This window comes from Corylus avellana, chromosome ca10 (assembly GCF_901000735.1).
Source record: "Corylus avellana chromosome ca10, CavTom2PMs-1.0".
Taxonomy (NCBI): Eukaryota; Viridiplantae; Streptophyta; class Magnoliopsida; order Fagales; family Betulaceae; genus Corylus; species Corylus avellana.
This window is the reverse complement of record NC_081550.1, coordinates 451738-470759: the sequence shown is the minus strand read 5'-3', so window position 1 is coordinate 470759 and position 19022 is coordinate 451738. Positions and strand designations below refer to the sequence as shown.

The 19022-nt window shown below is 35.2% G+C and overlaps 2 protein-coding genes across 4 annotated transcripts; both read right to left on the bottom strand.

Annotated features, from left to right (window-relative positions):
* Positions 1-477: 477 nt before the first annotated feature.
* On the bottom strand, positions 478-5944 carry LOC132164018 (probable cytokinin riboside 5'-monophosphate phosphoribohydrolase LOGL1). The gene is made up of 7 exons (XM_059574426.1): positions 5518-5944; positions 5289-5386; positions 5020-5050; positions 4842-4941; positions 4647-4717; positions 1883-2026; positions 478-824 (listed from the first exon to the last, which is right to left on the bottom strand). Exons 1-7 carry the CDS (start codon positions 5686-5688, stop codon positions 747-749), a joined length of 693 nt encoding a protein of 230 aa, XP_059430409.1. The 5' UTR covers positions 5689-5944; the 3' UTR covers positions 478-746.
* A 5184-nt stretch (positions 5945-11128) lies between these two features.
* Positions 11129-17587, bottom strand: LOC132164554 (uncharacterized). 3 transcript variants are annotated; one of them, XM_059575086.1, is made up of 8 exons: positions 17215-17585; positions 16654-16746; positions 15146-15354; positions 13903-14047; positions 13745-13817; positions 12339-12485; positions 12001-12126; positions 11129-11526 (listed from the first exon to the last, which is right to left on the bottom strand). In XM_059575086.1, the coding sequence occupies exons 1-8, from the start codon at positions 17487-17489 to the stop codon at positions 11455-11457; spliced, it is 1140 nt and encodes a 379-aa protein (XP_059431069.1). In that variant the 5' UTR covers positions 17490-17585; the 3' UTR covers positions 11129-11454. The 3 variants fall into 3 exon arrangements, with proteins under 3 accessions (XP_059431069.1, XP_059431068.1, XP_059431070.1); XM_059575085.1 differs by having other exon boundaries at positions 11129-12126; positions 17215-17587; XM_059575087.1 differs by having other exon boundaries at positions 11129-12126; positions 16602-16746; positions 17215-17305.
* Between the last annotated feature and the right edge of the window lie 1435 nt (positions 17588-19022).

The window sequence follows — 19022 nt, the reverse complement described above, 5'->3', positions numbered from 1 at the left end:
TAACATTTCTTTGTACTTGTTGTAATAGGGGTCGGATACATAATTAATGAACAACATTGGGTACCTTCCCTTCCCTACCCGGGAGGAAAAATCCTTAAAATGGTGGTGACAATGTAGATACCTTCCAAGCATTTGTTTCACTGGTGATTGTGTTTACTGTGATTTATATTATGCAGGACGATATAAATATGCAAAAAGTCCAATAGATGGGCTTCAACCATGTTACAGCTTACAAATGGTTTGTTGGCAAATCAAGTACTGTTCTTTATCTTGCTGTTTTTTGCGGATAGAGATTCTCATCAATTTTGTTATTTAGATTGTTAGCAATTCAGACAGTAAATGTAAGAGTCTCTATGAGGTCTACCCGCCCGAGTAGATCTTGAGCTATCCACCTACTTGCTCGGATAAGTGGGCTATATAGGAACTCTCTCATATTTGATAGAAATCCAGATCCATTTTCTGCTTTGTCAAGAACACTCACAGCCCTTACGACATGTTCAATCTATATATTTTTATTCCTTTTAGGGTAAATATAACTATATAAGCATTCAGTTTGCAAACACAATTAATCAAGCACAAATCACGAAAGGGTTGCTGCTCACAAGTTGCACATGTTTCCGTTTGGAATATCAATTTTCTGTTATTGTGTTATCTGCTTGCACATGCAATTCAAACAGCCACTTGGAAAGATGTTCTTGCAATAAGCCCTTCCCTTGTCCTCTTGGAGGGCAAATGAAAGGGATCAGCTACAAACTTTCAGTGTGGTTTTCTTCTATGTTCCAACTTTGTCTTGGTGCTACTTGATCATGAAGAAGTTCATATTCCTGCAGAAACAAATGAATGACTTTGACTCTTGAAGTGATATAAGAGAAATGATATGTTGATCAGATGTCTTTGCTTGCTTAACACATTTGTTTGATTTTGATTATAGAATGTGAGAAAAACCCAATTCAAAGTAAAATAATTCTGTCAACAAAGTAAAATAAATGGTCTGGGAACTGTTATCACTTCTCTTTCTATTTTCTAGAGAGAAGTTTTCTCATCTCTCAAAGTAGCGATCCCTCTCTCTCATTGTGAGATTTTGCATGGGTGTCAAACGATGTCGTCCCTGATTAATAAATCTGTGGCTTTCTTGTACATTCTCTCTCTGCACATTCTCCTCTACTTCTTTATAGCAGCTATCTTGCCTTTTGGCCAACTGAGAATATAAAATCCGATGTCTCAAGTGCAATACCTGTTGGCCAATCTCTCACCAAACATCGAAATAGAGATCTTATCCACTAGTTCCACTCCAGTTAATCTCAAAGCAACCCTCACATTGTGACATTCAAGTTTCCTCGTTGATGCAACACATAATTATCCAAATAACTTATCCTTTGGGCTGTTTCAAAAACTATCAACTTGACGACTCTTTTCTTGGTTTTCAGGCTGAGAAAATATTGGGCCAAGCCTATTCAATAGCTTATTTTCAGTTTCCTTTTAAAATAAAAATAAATAAAATAAAAATTATTGAACCCTATAAGGATTTTATTAGGGCGGTTGTATGGGGTCTCCTCCCTCCTCGTGTATCTTTTTTAGTTTTAATGAATTTTATCTTTTTTATTAAAAAGTTACAAGGGCGAATCTTTTCCACTATTAATCCAAACATAAGAAAGAAAATGGAAGTAATTGGGAATACTTTCAAAAATTTTATAAGAAGCGGCACACTTAGCAAGCTGATGATCACAATATTTTCAAAGAAAAAATAACTCCATCAATTTTTTTCTTCTTCTTTTGGTCAAGTGTTTCAGTAATTGAATATCTTTTTTGGTAGTTTCACAAGTAGTAGAAAATTTGGATTAGATTGTTTGTCATTCATGTTAGAAGGAAAGAATTTTAGTACCTCCATCCTCTGTATCAGCTCTCGAGCAGTCTTTGCAGATATAATAATGTTCCTAGCAGATGGCTTAATAAATCCTTCTTCTACTCCTTTGTCAAACAATCCCAGCAAGCAATCATAATATCCATCAACATTTAAGAGACCCACCTGTTTTTTGCAACCAAAATATGAGTGTAATGGGGGTTTTAATAGAACATAATTTGTTTGTGTCTAGCTTTAGAGCTTAATGTATGACAGCTGGCCAAAAAAAAATATATGTCAAAGGAACCTTTAAAGTCAAGAGTCATTTTTTTTTTAAAGAAAATTTTGTGCAATGAAGCTACCCACTGCAATGGGCAAGTACTCAAACAAGTGGGGCCTAAATGTAGTGGACAATCTCATTGCACTAGATTCCGGTCCCCTTTTCCCAGTTCCTTAAACCTGTTTTCGCAGCGAAAATACGAGTGTAATAATTTATTTGTGTCAAACTTGTAACCTTAATGTGTGACAAGTGACAACTGGCCAAAAAAGAGACGTTAAAACCTAAGGTGAGAAACAATTAAAGTCAAAGATCCATTTTTCTAGACAAAAATCTCGTGTAACGAGGTTGTCCATTGCAATGAACAACTACTCAAACAATGGTGGAGCCGAAACAACCTCTGACCTAAGTATTACATATGCAGTGGACAACTTCATTGCAATGGATCCCGGCCCTCTTTTTTCCTTGTTTCTTAAACCTATTTGTTTTTTACCAAAAAGGTAAGCTCACCCTCATTGGACTTGATCTCTTCCTTTTTATTGTCCTATTGTTTTTTTACTGAAATAACAAGCTCCCTCTCATTGGATTTGATCTCACCGACTTTATTTTGATGTGTACTTTAAATCTTTTCTTATTTGAATTTTGATTCCATACATTGCATGAGAGTGACTGCTGTGACAAGAAAGACACCATAAACTACTTTGTCAAAGAAAAGATTAGGTTAATTATGGGTCTAAAATGGGTGTTAAGTCTAATCCGTTGCCATCCCTATCACAATTAGGACAGCTGTCGAGTTCAAGGGCCAGATCTTGCTAATAACCTCATACAGCTATACAACTCGTGCCCAAATTAGTTGGCCTGATTAAGAGATTAAACAGTTTGTTTTAGTCAAGAATTGGGATTTGGGAGAAGAATTAGAAACTAATGGTTTCCAGCACCAACATGTCTTTGTTAATCTCTCTCTCTCTCTCTTCTGTTTAATGGGCCAAGCACTCAATGGAATTTTAATGGGAAAAGTGGAACTTCTACCAATGGTGAGGAGCTCTATAAAGGATCTAAGTAGACTTTTTGTTTCAACCTAGAATGAATAGTAGGATTCGGTTTCCAACCAAACAGCTTTCGGGTTGTCTATCCACTTGCTCAGTCTGTCGACCTTTGTAGGAGTTTTATTATATTTATTGTCTAAATTGCTAACAATTTGAACAGCAAATTACCGAAGATCCAAATCCTAAGTAGTATTTGTTAAGATGAGTAGATTTTGAAAAGAACATTGAGGAATTGAAATGTCGGACAAGCATTTACTCTATGACAATATTCGTTTTTTATTATGATTTTTTTTTTTTTTATTTAGTGTTAAAAGTATTAGTTAAATTATTAAATTTATTGTTTCCTATCCACTTAAATTTGTTTTGTAAAGTCAATCAAACCCCAAAACCATTGCTTAAAAAATGGCTTCTACCTGAGTAAATTTTTCTGATCGCCAAAACAGGCGCCAACATAAATGGTATTTTTTTGCACATCTTATAGTCCTTACGATTTCGCAAGTAAAAAGTGCATTTGAAAATATTTTGTTTAGGAGTGTATTTTTTAAAAATGACGGTTTGAGAACGTAAAAAATTCTACACTTTCAAATTGTAGTAAAGAAAATGGGTTTTTAAAAAACATACGATTTTAAAAGGTTGAACTGCAATTTTAAATGGTAAACCACGATTTCACTAAACGTTTAACTATCTTTTCAAATCACACATTTTAAAACCGGGAAAAAAAAAAAAAAAGGACAACAAAAAACGAAGTCAAGCAGTATTAATTTTCTGGAGAATTGATTAGAAGTTGTATTAAATGCAATTAATTCTATACCTTCAAGTTGCATCTTAATAAACTTGAAATGTGAACCACCTTGATTCTTTTAAATCACTAAGTCAAATCTTGATCAAACAAACAAACAATGTGAATTGAGTGTGATTAACTTATATGTATAAGTTAAGAAGAAAATTAGTTTTAAAAAATAAGTGGATTGGCAGTAGGGAAGATTCCTCAACCTATTATAATATTAATGCCCTTTTCGGGGACTTGAAGGAAATAAATAGTTTAATGCTATTATCAAATGTCACTACTACTGGTTAAGAAAAATAATCATTCATCTAGATCTCCTAGATAGGGTTGTGCGTCACATGACTTCATGCCCTTTTCCTCTAAAGGAGATGGCCTAATCCAAGTGTTAGCAAGGGTAAAAATTGTACTTTACATTCTTAAAGTAACGTATTTTAAGTGATTTTTAGAACTTTAAATATATGCACCGAATTTTCAGTACTTTTTAGATGGTAAAATGTTTTTAGTAAACACTCAGATTTGATTATCTTAAAAGTTTAAACTAAATGCTCGAATTTGATTATCTTAAAAGTTTAAACTAATAGAAAGAGTAAATTTAATTATTTAAATGAATATTTTAAGAAAACCCTTAACTTTAGAACTTGTGCATGCATAGTAATTAGAGGCAGAACTTTGGAGAGGAGAAGCAATTGAACTTACTGGTTTGTCATGGATTCCAAGCTGAGACCATGTTATCATCTCAAGCAACTCTTCCATGGTTCCATACCCTCCTTCATATTTACATAAATATATAAGAGTTAAAAGAAAAACAGGAAAAGTTGTATTAATTAATATGATAGCAAATGAAATTATTTTATGTGTTTTCTTCATTTCTAATCACGTATATCTGCATACCAGGAAGAGCAATAAAAGCATCAGCTCGAGAAGCCATTTCAGCCTTCCTTTCGTGCATATCTGATACAATCAACACCTCTCCCACTGCATGGCCAGATATCTGGGAAAAAGTCTTAAAAGTAAGTAATCACAGCCACACAAGAGAGAGAGAGAGAGAGAGAGAGAGAGATGTTCATACCTCAAGTGGAACAAGTGCAGTTGGGATAACTCTAACCAAAAATGGAAAAAGAAAAGTTCGAGTAAGAACAAGATGACTATAGGAATTTGTCCAAATTTCTTGGTGTATATGTATAATATATGGAAATATATACAGTACTAGAAAGAGAGTTGGAAAATACATTTAACTACAATCAATAAATAATAAAAGGATTCCAAGTATTCTACAATTTGTTCAACACTAAAAAGCAAGTTATATGTGTTTATTTGCTCCCCATTGTTATCTCTTACCCTAGAACATGACATCCACCATCAAAAACAGTCTGAGAAACCATCCCCATCAGCCCAATACTCCCTCCTCCATACACCAAATCCATCTTCCTCTCCACCTGCAAATCACCTTTTTAAAACCCTCAAAGGAATATTTGAAAAGCAGCCATTAATGGTGCTGTGTGTGTGTGTGTGTGTAAGAGTGAGAGAGTCGGAGAGAGAGAGAGAGAGAGAGAGAGAGAGTAGTTACCAATTCTCTTCCAAGATCAAGAGCTGCATCACTGAATATCTTTCTGTTCCCTGAATTACTTCCACAAAAGACACAGACCCTTTTGAATTTACCCATTTTCTCTTGACCCCAAACAACTACAGAAAATATATTCACTATACAATTACAAAGTCCTCTCATAAGTCTTGACATTAATATATATTATATATGACTATAATAATATTAAATGATCAAAGTAGTATATGCGTAGGACGTGCGTGACACGTGAGAGATCATGTTCATGGCCCATATGAATCAAAATAATGCAAGTTTTTTTTGAGTCAAAGGGGGTTCTCTCTTTCTTTCCATCTTTGTTTTCTTTATCAGATTTGAGTTGGTGGGTGCTCCAATAATAACTATTCACCTGCTCGTGATGCAGGGGGAGGTTCATCTCGTCCTTGGATTTGGATTTTGGAGCATCCCATTAGGTGTTTGTGTTTGGTGGTTAGTTCGTATCAATAAAGGTCACTTCACACACTTTTTTTTTTTTTTTTTTGATTTTTTGGGTGCTGTCATATTGTCCCTAGGCCCTCCTATTGAGGTGGCAGAACAACAATTTTTCTCTTTTCTTTTTTCTTTTTTCTTTTTCTAATTGATGGGCAAATATATTATCAAAGAAAAAAGTATAAATAGTACTTTATTACATACTTTACAATCAGCAACACAACTGCAAACATCTTAGTCTCAGAAAACCAGATTTTATCCTTCAAATCATCACAAATTGTATGAAACAAAGACTATAGTCATTTCTAGAGTGCCCTCCATAGATTCTAATGTTCCTTTCAGTCCATATGAGAAAGATTATGTATAGACCAAGTAGCATTAATCAAGCTCCTGCTCCTCGAATTTGTCTCTAAATCCCACGAACAATTACTCTGCCTGGTTACTGGGCATAAAAATAACACCCTGTCAAATTCTCTTAGGAGCACTACTTCTATAATGCAAATGATCATCTCTACTCTGCAATACCCCTAAAACAGAAAACACATAACACATGCATCACCATTAAAACCCCACTGCAACTGTACGACTCTGAGACGCACTAACTGTATCCCACGCTTGCACAATGCCTTTACAATTAATCCAACGGGGTAATCACAATCTGTTTCACTCAACATCCTTAGGTCCCATCAAGCCCTCCTTGTGTTGCAGTGCCCCAGATTTGGACATAAGTTACACAATACTCCAAAGGGATTAGTCATAATTAATTGAGGTTCTTCGTAATCTTTATATAGCTAATTAGATAATCCTAGTGCATACCCAAATGGGACTCAACATACACCTACATAGGAGTGGCAATTCGTGTTCGTGTGTTTAATTCAGGTCATATCAAGCCATAAGTATAAGACTATATAGATCAACTTTAAGCCGACTCATTTAATTAGACAGATTAGACCCATCAACTCTAACCAACTAATTTTGTATTGGGTTCGTATCAGGTTTGTGGGTCGTGTAAAAAATTGTTAATCCTAAATATCGGCAAGGAGCCACCCCTTGGGTGGTTAGGGGTGGCCTGCATATGAGATTATATTGGTCAATCTTATCCCGATCCATTTAATTATACGGGTCATACTCCTCAACTCTAATTCACTAATTTTGTATTGAATTTGTATCAGATTTGCGGGTCATGTCAAAAATTGCCAGCCCTACATCTCACAACACCTTTGCAATCCAATTCTAGGTATAGCAGCATGACTGTCTCCTTTTTTTTTTTTTTTTTTTTTTTTAAATAATCAACTGTCTTTAGTTGATCACAATCAACTTTTTATTATAAGCCAGACAATGAACTTATGCTTAGGAATGACTTTGGAGTACCACACCAGTTTCCTCCAAGCAACAGTAGGGATAGCTCCTCTTATAGCACTAAACCCATATGGCAGTGCATGAGCTAGACCAGGTAGCATGATCTTCTAGACCTAAATGGCCTCTCAGAGCTTATATTTAATTTCCACCACTACATCTGATCTTGTAGCTGGCCACGTCCAAACACCAGAAGATAGTACACTAGATAGTAGATAGATTAATATGAAGATGGCTACCAGCCCCATAAACTACTCTAACACCATGCTTTTTAAGCAGAGGTTCATTGGGGTGCCAATTATCATGGCACAAAAAGATTGATTCCCCAGTGTCTTTATAAACTTCAAGAAAGGGTCTTGCAAGTTCTCTGATTTCCAAAATTTTCCTCCAACCTCAAAAGCATTCACTAGCTAGGTTTATTGACAAAGTTGATAATTTTTCCTCTTAATACAAGTCCTTCCTCAGCAAACAAGCTAGGACCAAATGTGCCTCAAAACAGAGGTATTTTTTCAATTTAGCAGCCTTCTAAAACCAAGAACCCCTTCATTCTTTGGGAGACAACCTGCAGTCTAGCTAACTTTTGCATCACTTGCCTCCTCATCTGAACTAGACTACTATAAGTACTGAATTTTTGCTCAAGTTGTTTGATGATTTCTTAAGAAGAATAAAAATAGATAACCAGTATACTTGAATCTCATATAGCCTAGATTGAATCAACTGCATTCTGCCTATAAATCAAACCCTCTTGCCCTCCAAGATTTGATCTTACTAGAGATTTTATCTAGTAAAGGCTTACAACTAGTTTTTAGAAAGTTTGCTAGAAATAAGGATGCCAAGATAGTTGATAGAAAAGCTTTCTTTCTTTAAACCCAAGAATTGAGAGGAATTAGTTTTTGTTTGCCACACTTTTTCTCCAAAGAAGACTTCATTCTTACGACAGATCAGTGAACTCATTTAAAACATGCCTGATGGATTGTGATAGAAACCATATCAGGATAAGACAAAGTCTTAAAGTCATCCGCAAGCTAATTAAGATGAGATATAGGAGGGCAGACACATCTTTGATAGTGAAATTTTGTCGGATTGCTTGATTCATGAACTACTGTGTTGTCTTCAATCTAATACCCTTTGCCTCAAACCCTTCAAACAAGAAAAATATCCCACCAACCTTCCATTTAAAGCAATATAAAACACCTTTGCAACACAAGTTGTTAGAAAAATAGCTTTCTTTCTAACACAAGTTTTCACCCCCATTTCTGTCTGGTTGGTGCTATAATTAAAGCTTGGCAAAAACAAACAAAAAAAATCTTCTGGCCAAAATCTTAGAAATATTTTGTTAAAGCTTTTTTCTTTTTTCTTTTCTCTTTTCAAAACAAATACATTAATAACAAACCTCAAACACAAAACATTCAAAATTACTTTCACTTTTTTGTCACATTAGTATATTTTTCAAACAAAAACCAAAAAGCATCCTCCCATACAAGAAAGACTAGGAATCTTTGGGAAGTGTGATGATATATAGTGGTATTAACCTCCCTAATTAACTTTCCATTCAGAAAGAAAGACATCACTGCTTCAATCACTTCTAGGCCAACAATTGTCTTTAAGCTTTCTTAAAGAAATAAAAAGGTATATACCCATCTGGTCATGGATTTTATTTAATCATGCTTTACAAGTATCTGCTTCACAGAGTTCTTTAATGTCCTTCTTTTTCATCATATATAACTTGGCTTTTTTAGGGGATGATGACCTAAGGGGATCATAACCCTCCCCATGCACATAAACCCTCTAGGCTCTACCATTAAAAAAAAAATGTAGAATCTCAGCTTGCTTTATACAGTTTCCTCAGAAGTTACATACTCAATATATATAATCGTTTATACTTTCCAATTATTGTTTGGCAAATTCAAATTGGTTAGTACAATCTAGTGCGTCGTCAAAGAAAGAATGATATTAGAAAAACTAGTTAGAAGTAAGTGAAAGAAGAAGACTGATCATGAACTTATTGAATAGCGTCTCCAATTTAGGGCAGATAATTTTTTTACATGACTCGCAAACTCGACATGAACCCAACACGAAATTAGTAGATTATGATTTATGGATATGACTTATTTAATTAAATGAGTCGAATTAAGGTTGACTTATACAGTCTTATACCCATGTCCCGACATGACCCAAACCTAACATGTAACATAAGGGTTAACAATTTTTGACACAACTCACAAACCTGACATGAACTCAATTTTTAGCGGGTTAATGTTGAGAGGTATAACCTGTTTAATTAATGAATCTGATTAATTAGTATTGACTTATATAGTCTTATACTCATACATCGACACGATTTAAACACGATACGTGAACATGAAATGTCACTTACTTGCTATCTTGTTCTTAGACTCAATATCTAGACATCTTGCACTATTTTTTCCTTTAATTGGTGAGTAGTATTGGGCATTATGTTCCATGTACGCTCTCAGTTGATCGTACTAGAGATAAACCCAAACACATGTTTATTTAGCTTCTTTTTTTTTTTTTGGGTATTGGTACACTTGTAAATGATGCCTAGCTATTTCATCATCCATGATGTAATTATGATAGGCATGGCCATGGTATAAAAATGGGGTTTCAAGCGTGCGTTAAAAGTGATGATGATGTGGGAGCCACAGTGAGCCCACTACTGATTGATTCAAAAGATCCCATGCTTAATTATGTTGCTTCAGTAATCATGTCGATTGCTATTGGTGAGATCCACATTAACTAGTAGGAAGCAGAAAGACACCAAAAAATAATCAGATCAACCATTCTTTTGGTATCGGTTTATGCAGAGTGCGACCAATATGCTTTTCAAACCTTCTTTCTACATGACTTGTTGGTGGCTCCAACATGGATTTTTGGAAAAAACCCATTAGTCGGAAAAGAATCTGAAGACAGTAGAAACAAAAACCAAAAAAAACTTCCCCTTTTTTCTGTCTTTTTCAATGGTAGATTGGTCCATGATTTTGATTGTGAAAGATACTATATTTTGAAGGTTCTTGTAATCAAAGCCATTTTCAAGAAATCTTATAAATTTCATGCTTCTAATTTTTGAAAACGTCCTTCTTCACATGTTTAAACCTTTTTGCATGTACGTGTTCAACCAAATACAATCTCTGCATATCTCAAGAGATCTCATCCACAATAAGGAGCAGAACCCAAGCATATTTACTATTCAAGAGGCCTTGCAAAATACAGGTGACAATTCATGTTTACGTCTTGGATTCAGATCGTATCAAAACATGAATATCAGACAACCCTCACTTGACCCATTTAATTAAACGAATCAAGACCATCAACCTTAATCAATTAATTTCGTGTTGAGTTCACAAATTTTGTTAAAAATTGACGGCCTTACTAGAAGCAGCTTCTTGCTTGCTTGGAAACATGTCTTTTCATAGTTCCTAATCACATATTCAAGTCCTTGAACGTACAAACTACATCTATTTTGTTCATATGGTCACCAAAATTGTTAATTTTATGCATGTTTATAACTGTGCTTAGTAGATATCCTTCAAATAGGACTGCAGAGTTGCTTTTAATCAATTAATTATACAAGTGATTCACGTAAAATTGACCAAGTTCAAGTAGCATCACTTAGCCAAATTTGACATGACTTCAATAATTGAAGGGTCCCTCCACCATAAGCTTTTTAAAATCATAATAAGGTGCATCTAGAAAGCAGAGTCTTTTATCCTTATATATATACAGGGATGACTATAAACCAACCAATGAATTTGGTGCATGAGACTTTAAGAAATTGCTTATTGGCAAAACTTCATATAATATTAACAGAAAATAGTCTTACAATATGTAATTACAAAAATTTGAAGATTTAAAATAAAAGTGGTCCAAGTCTAAGCATTCTAAAGACTTGGTAGTCAGGTTGGCCGAAATGCCACATTTTTCAAGCATACCCCCCCACAAAAAGAAGTGCTTAGCCCCACGCTTGAACATATATTGTTTAAAAGGGAATGTGGAATTTGATTAGCAGTGCCTTGAGAAAGGATAAGACAGAAACACTTTGAACGCACTAAGAAACAGCAACAAACAGACATGCCACTGGATCAGACAGTCGTGGAGACACTAGCAGATGGGCGTAGCATGGCGCGCCACAAATGACTCGACAAGTGGATTCACAAGATGAGGTGCTTCGTCCTTTACTCCAGCCAACAAATCATTAAAGTAAAAAGTTATTATCAGCAAAAACATTACAAGGTTCATATGCAAATCTGAATCATGAGGGCTATAGTTAAGTAGGGACAGAGAAAAGGGCATTTGTTTCCGCAATTGGTTTATAAAGGATGTTGCATTGATGGAACACCAGAAACCAGTGATTTAGAGTCAACAGAGTGGGAGGTGCATAGAAAATTATGTTAAGAAGCCCAACAGCCCCTACACCTCAAAACCTTTAAATTCATTTCAATTTTATTGTCAGGCACTCTGTCTCCTACTAGCACTCGTTTGAACAGTAGTACAGGAGAGCCAATTGGTCAGATGACGACTTCTTCTCCTAAAAATGGGTTCTATGTTCATAAACACCACGAAATTAAGACCTCCACATGTGCCTGCTTGTATGTGTAGGTCAGCGGGTGTGTGTGTGTGAGAGAGAGAGAAAGAGACAGAGAGAACCTGGGGGCAGTGCCCAACATTGGGGAGGACAACAAAGTCTTCTACAGAATCAAAATTCCCATAGTTTTTTCCAAGCTCAATGGGTTCCCATGGATCCTTGTCACCCCATGCTATTAAAACAGGACACTGTAAAGAGGAAAAAAACAAAATTAAAAAGAGGGTCATTTTCCAGTGCTCATCCAACTTAGATGGGTCCTGGGAGGATGGCTTGGATACAAGTCCTACCATTAAGCATATTTCTTATTGGCATGAAGTGGCTGCTCACAAGACTCGAAACCACAACTTGGGACAAGTAGGATAAGTGGTTAAGATATAATAATTCAGTTCAACAAACTGACCTTTACTTGAGGCAGAAGTTCCTCAGGAAGAGGGCCACCTGAGTAGCAAATAAACTCCAGAAACACCTCTGCAGCACCAGGTTCAAGTCCTGGATTAAGTATCTTCTGAACTAGTTCCTCTGTGACTTGGGAGGTATCATGGTAACACTGAAATGCAATTCGTCAGAAGTAAATGCAACCAACAAGGACATGGCTTGATTCATTCTTTTCATTTAAACATGCTAGTTAGAATATAGGTCTTGGACAAGATTACATCCCCAGCGTGAGACTCACCGCCAGTTCTATCATCAATTGTCTGTCTATTATCACTTGTAATTTGTAAATCTTTTTTGTTTCTAGAATACCACTTTTGACTTGAAACACCACAGCATCTCCAGAATCTCAACTCCAAAAGTGAAATCTTATATGATTTACAAAATTTGAGGTTCAGTTTTCAAGGAAGCCTTTTGTTAAGCAAAAAATATGCAGCATGGTAACTCAAAGACAGCATACTCAAGCATGTCCCACTTATAGCATGTATTGTCTTTTCCCATACATACAATTGGCACATCCATTTATATGCATAGACAAGCTTGCCAACTTGTCAAATACTTGCTACACTTTTCCACCTATATGCATAAAATCATTTTACTTCTTGTGGAAAGTCAAGAGCTCTAAACTTCATGACTTTTCTAGCAAGGAATCAATGATGAAGTCATAATACTGGAGTGAAGTGAGCATGTATGTCAATCAGATGACTGCGGATTGAGAAATCAAACCTGACAGGTTGTCAGATTAAATCCAAGCTTAAAATGTAAGGACCTGATGCTTATGAGATTAGGTTCAGTGTCAACAATGTTTCAAAGCTTAAATTCAGATTAATCTATAATCTTAAAGCCTGATTATTACTGGCCTACACCTCTTCCAAGGAGAACTTATGGCTCCAACAAAGTACAACTCGAACTCAACTTGGCCCATGGATTGTCGATTATGTTCCCAGTTTCACTATTTCTATGCTACTATTCCATTTCAAGAGGTGAAGGAAAAGTGGAAGGAAAAAGAAGAATAATTAAAGTACCACTAAATGTTGATGACTTAAACCACCATCTGTAGACCCAATCACTTATCCCCCTATAGTCTATTTTTTAAGATGAAACCATGAGGGGATAACAAACAAAAGAGAAGAAGATTCTGGCCTTCTGGAGGATTTGGAAGTTTTCACAACACTTGAAAACATTGCATAATCAGTGACATTTAGGAGTACGTGATGAAAATTTCAAGTAAAATTGTGAACCTTACGAAATTTTGGTGAACTTTGGTGTGTTGAACTACCATAAATTGGTTCTAGATATAATTCAAATCAGTCCTTCATATCATTAGCACTAATTCCTAAAATTAGAAATATCAATTATGATATAGATGAGTACCTGGCTAAGAATACTCCTCACAGATTCTGGTGTGGCAACAGTTTTGTAGAAATACTTTCCCAAAGCAGTATTCCTGACACGACGACATGACTATATAAAGTCTACAGATCCTAAAACTCTGATAGTTGATACAAAGAAACTATTGGTCAAATTTGTACCTCAGCAAACTCTGGAATGATCTGATTAGAGGTTTTCCAAACCAAGGCTGCTTTGTAATATGAAGCATGCGAAGAGATATATTTAGAAGGATAATGCCTTTGCAGATCTGTGGAATCATAACTGCTGCCTGAAGACCAACAACTCCTACATAAACACCAGAAGAAGAAATCTTTGAGGGTATCATACGATCAACCTTAAAAAATTTAAAATTACGAATGGTGTTATTTAAATCACAATTTATTCCAAAACATAGTATTAGAGCAGAGATCCTGAATTCGAATCCTGTCACAGCCATTTACTCCTCATTTCAATTAAATATTCCACGTGTTGGGCATTATCTATTAAAATAGAGTATAAGAAACAATTATGAATTGAAAAAGAGAGGAAACCACAATAAATAAGCATGTATAGCACTTTATGGTTACAAACTATATATTATAAAGTTAAGCTTGTAACACGTGAACATGACAAGAAAGGAAAAGAAAATATGCACTTATGAAATGCCACAAGAAATGAAACTCTTTAAGCAGTGTATGACCAAAGTCTATCCAGGACAGGCAAGATTTTTTAGCATTCATCTTATGATGCAAGCAATTTCCAATGGCATCAAAGGGGTAGCCTGCCAGCATATTTCACAATTAGCAATACAAAGAAGGATACAAGTTCCTTGTATGAGACTTTGTAAGCCACTTTGGTTCAAATTTTGCACATTTCAACCGGAAAGTCAGAGATGATCTAGATATTTATATGTGAAGAACAGGACATATATAGCAGAGCTATGCATAAGAGGGCTTACTTCATGTATATCTATTTCTTTTACTTTAGATGGTGTGGACTCTGATTTGATCCATGTATTCAATCCCACCACTGAGGTACTCAATTGACTTGTCTAAGTATGGGTGGAATAGCTTAATGTGGAGGGTGCATTACATTACTTTCAAACGCAAGTAAAAGCACTATAACAAAATAAAAACTAGCGAACCGTATTAGACTCAACTGAAATATGGTTCTAGTTGAATAATTAGCACTTAAAAAATAAAAACAATTCTTGTGGTTCTTATATTTGAAGAAAATTTCATGAAATTTAAGTTTAGTTCTATGATTGCATATTGCTCAAAAATAATTTGTAGAGCTGCTAAGAGATAAAAGGATTTACAATAATAATAAAAAGAATAATGTTTAAGCTCAAGGCTTATAACCACGGATTAATTCATAAGCAAAAACATAAAAAAAGGTGGTCACCTCCAATGGAATTGCATATAAAGAATGCTTCATCCTTAACCACATCAGTGCAAAACTCATTTAGTTGGGTAGCCCATGTTTCAAATGTATAATAGTTGTCTCCAACTTGCTGAGGATTTGGTTTATCAGAGTATCCGTAACCAATAAGATCAATAGAATATACCCTGTGTGATTTTCCCAGAACCGGAATATTTTTCCTCCAATGGTCACTGCAACCAGCCAGAATTGAGTCACAAGTACTAAAAGACATTAAAAATAGTATCAAATAGATTGGATAACAAAACTTTGGAGCAATCAACATTTAATATATTGAAACATGCATAAACCTAGAAGCTAAACATGCAGATATTTGAAGAATGAAAATTATAAGCAATACATTACCAAACATTTGCAAGGATCCAGTAGGGTAACCAATTTTTAAACACACTTCCCTATCCTGATATGTGCCAAAGAATATTTATTGGTATTTGTGGGTACTAATCGCGATTTAAGGTCCATACTCATAACAAATAGAAGGCATTGTATTTAATAAGTAAAGTACCATGAATGCCACTGATATAAACTGTTATCTGTAACCCAAAACAAGCAGATGTGCTGTGCACAGATGCAGAGAATATATAGTGATGCACCCTCTTAAATCTGTCAATGAATACTTTGTTCTACGTCTCTGATAATTGGGTTTCTCTTGCAAATGGCCTTTGGACCAATGGCAGTAGCCCTATCATTATGAGTGGAAGGACCAGGTTCGACTTCTAGTGATTAGCGTGGGAATAAACTAAAAAGATTAGGTTTATACCCAAAAAAATAATTGAGTTTCTTTTAAACTTGAGTTTACTTTCTTAATTCTAAACATTGAATACTAATCACACTTTAATATTTAAATAACATAGAAAAAATTTTAGGAATAAGTATGACAGACCAACACTATTGCACCAATCGTAATTCCTTGTCATTTTAGATGTAGCAACTTGTACATTTTATCCATTCTGCTCCTTCGTTTCAGAGCTACTTAAAAAACCATAATTTGTTCTAATTTCTTATGGTCTTTCGAACTAGTTGTGAACATTTCATGAAAAATTTGATTACTGCATAGCTCGGTGTGAAACCTAATACCAAGTGGGACCATCACTACTGTGATTAATCTGAATGATTTTAGCTATGATTATAAAACTCCTTTTGTTTTATGATTCTCATAGCTACGATTATAAAATTTTCCCTTCAACACTGTATTGAGCTCCATCCATGGTTCAAAATTGAACAAGCTTCACAACATAATCCACTACCAGAGTATTTGACACCAATGGCGAACCATAAAATCATATACTGCAACTATCTCAATTTTAACTTCACATGCATGCATCAAAACTATAGTAATTAGTAGGAAAGAGAGTATGCATGCAATTAGTACATGAATTTATAGGAAAGATGAAGTATTAGCAATTTGTGCATTTAATACCTATAGCAATTAGGTGTCTGATAATGAGAAGCAAAATATGATTGATGTAGACCTGTTTGCTCCAAAACCATGAATTAAAACTAATGCAGGGCCACCGTTCCCAGAATACTGATAGCGAATAGAATAACCCCTCCAGTTCCACATACTACAAGGCAGAAAGATATTTCATCACAAATTCAGATAAACATAATAATTGACTCCCCCATAGAAAAATAAAAATAACGCAAAAAGGATACAGAATAAGAACCCCCATAAAGTGGGTAACAAATTACATGAAATAGGGGCAAAGCTTTCTGGCAAATGGGTAACAAATTATATGAAATAGAAGGCTCATTTCCAGACCCAAGATTATCACTTTTTACCAAAGAGAAATCTTCCACCAACTAGAATAGACAAGACTATCGACAGACATGCTTCCTCATACACGGATGAGGTCTTGAAATCCCAATGTTGGAATCTTTTATGCTCACACGTGTATACTGAACAGTATTTGAACTTAATTTGCTATAGTTAAACACAATACACATATGCACATGTCTATTTCTAGGAAACCAAACAGAATCTAACAATATTCCAAGCTAGTTTCAAAAGAACAAAGATTGAAAACCATTACCGGCTTTGAACTTCCATCTTGGGGTCACTACTCCCCGCCGTTTCCTGACTAGAAAGGCCAATCTCTTCAACCTGATCGTTCAAACGAGAAAGTACAACAAACCCATTTGTACTAATTCGATGAAGCTTCGAAAATCCACGAAGAATTGGATATTCTTGGAGACGGGTTCTGCCAAAAGTGGTTGATGACGCTATAATCTTCTTGTTTCTTTGAGAGGAAAGGAGTGGAAAATCTGGTTTTGATAGGGGCAGTATAGAGGAAGTAGTGCTTGCCATAGCTCTGAATCTCTAATAAGAGAAACAGAGAATCCTCGGGAGTGTTGAGTGTGTACAAGAGAGCTCGCATGAATGGTTCCTTCAATCTGTAGTTAGAGGTTAGGGAAACTGGGCACTGGTTTCATGTTCGGTATTTGTCCACGTAGCCAACATACGGTTGTCCTACGTGGCATGTCTCCCACTTTTTCCACGTTTTATGTTTGGTATTGCTACACGTAGCCAACATATACTTGGAATTGCTAGGAATGGTTTTACCTTTTAGACAGAATAGTCGATAATTTCAAGAGAATGCATGGTAATCCGACCACTTCTTTTAATTATTTTACTGTAGTTCTTAAGATACGACCTTTGTTAGATAAGGGTGGTTGCGGAACCATCCTCTACCACTAGGCGTAGACAAATTTACTGTTTACTGACTTTTGACCACTTACTGACCGATAGCCGACCGATTTCTACATACACCGATTAACCAATGGGTGATAGGTGAAACCTTTTTTTTTTTTTTTCTTTCGACAAATTCGCTTCGATAGGCGAAATAAAATTTGTTAATCGAATCGACTTTACCGATCGACTTCGCTGATAATTTTCAATTTTTTCACATACCGACTTTACCGACCGCATATCGGTGTCGGGACAAAACTTTGGCGGAATAAGTCTGTGAAATTTTTGATTTTACCGACATTTTGGCGAAACAAAAATTTTTCTACGAACGCCTAGCCCTATCTACCACAATAGAAAGATGGTTGAGTGGCCATCCCTGCCCGACAAAAGAAAAAGCCCATTTGGGCTTTTATGGCTCAAGCTATAATATAGTAGCCCATGTTGATGATAATGAGAGAACCTAGAGTTCTCCTAAATGTGATGTAACATTTAAAATTATCAATAAATCAAAATTTAATAATAATTATTTCAAATTCATTTTAATCCCATTTATATCATTACTTGGGAGTAGCATATGTGACTGCTAGAATTATCAAATCTTACCCTAGCCTTGTCATCCTAAAAGCATAGGCAAGTTTGAAGGCAACGAAGGCTAGTGGCTAATGGCTATGAGTCTATGAGGACCCCTTTGTTGTTCAAGATTTTTTTTAATTAATTCTAAAACCGTGTGCTTCAAAGACGAGTAAAGGCCATTGTTTTGCTGGGGGAAGGTTATGTTCCTATATATAGTGGTGTGAAGGTTTCAGAAGCTAGCTCAACGTTTATCTTATCAAGTGCAAGGAACCCTAGAAGTTATCTTCCTTTATAATTTTATCTTCTTAAGTTGTATTAAATTTAGGTTTCTTAAGGGATAATAATAAGTTATTTTATACGATAACACTAGGCTTGTTTATTGCAAAAGCATATTTTCGCATTACTGGACCGGACGACGGACTACATGCAAGACAAGAAAAAAACCATCAGACATAGTACGATCTGACATATACCCGTAAAATTTATATTTCAAAATTATATAGCACCTAATTGATCGAATTAGGTGTTATATATATAACCAATAAAATATATATCCTTCTTGTAATCTTATCTATTTCA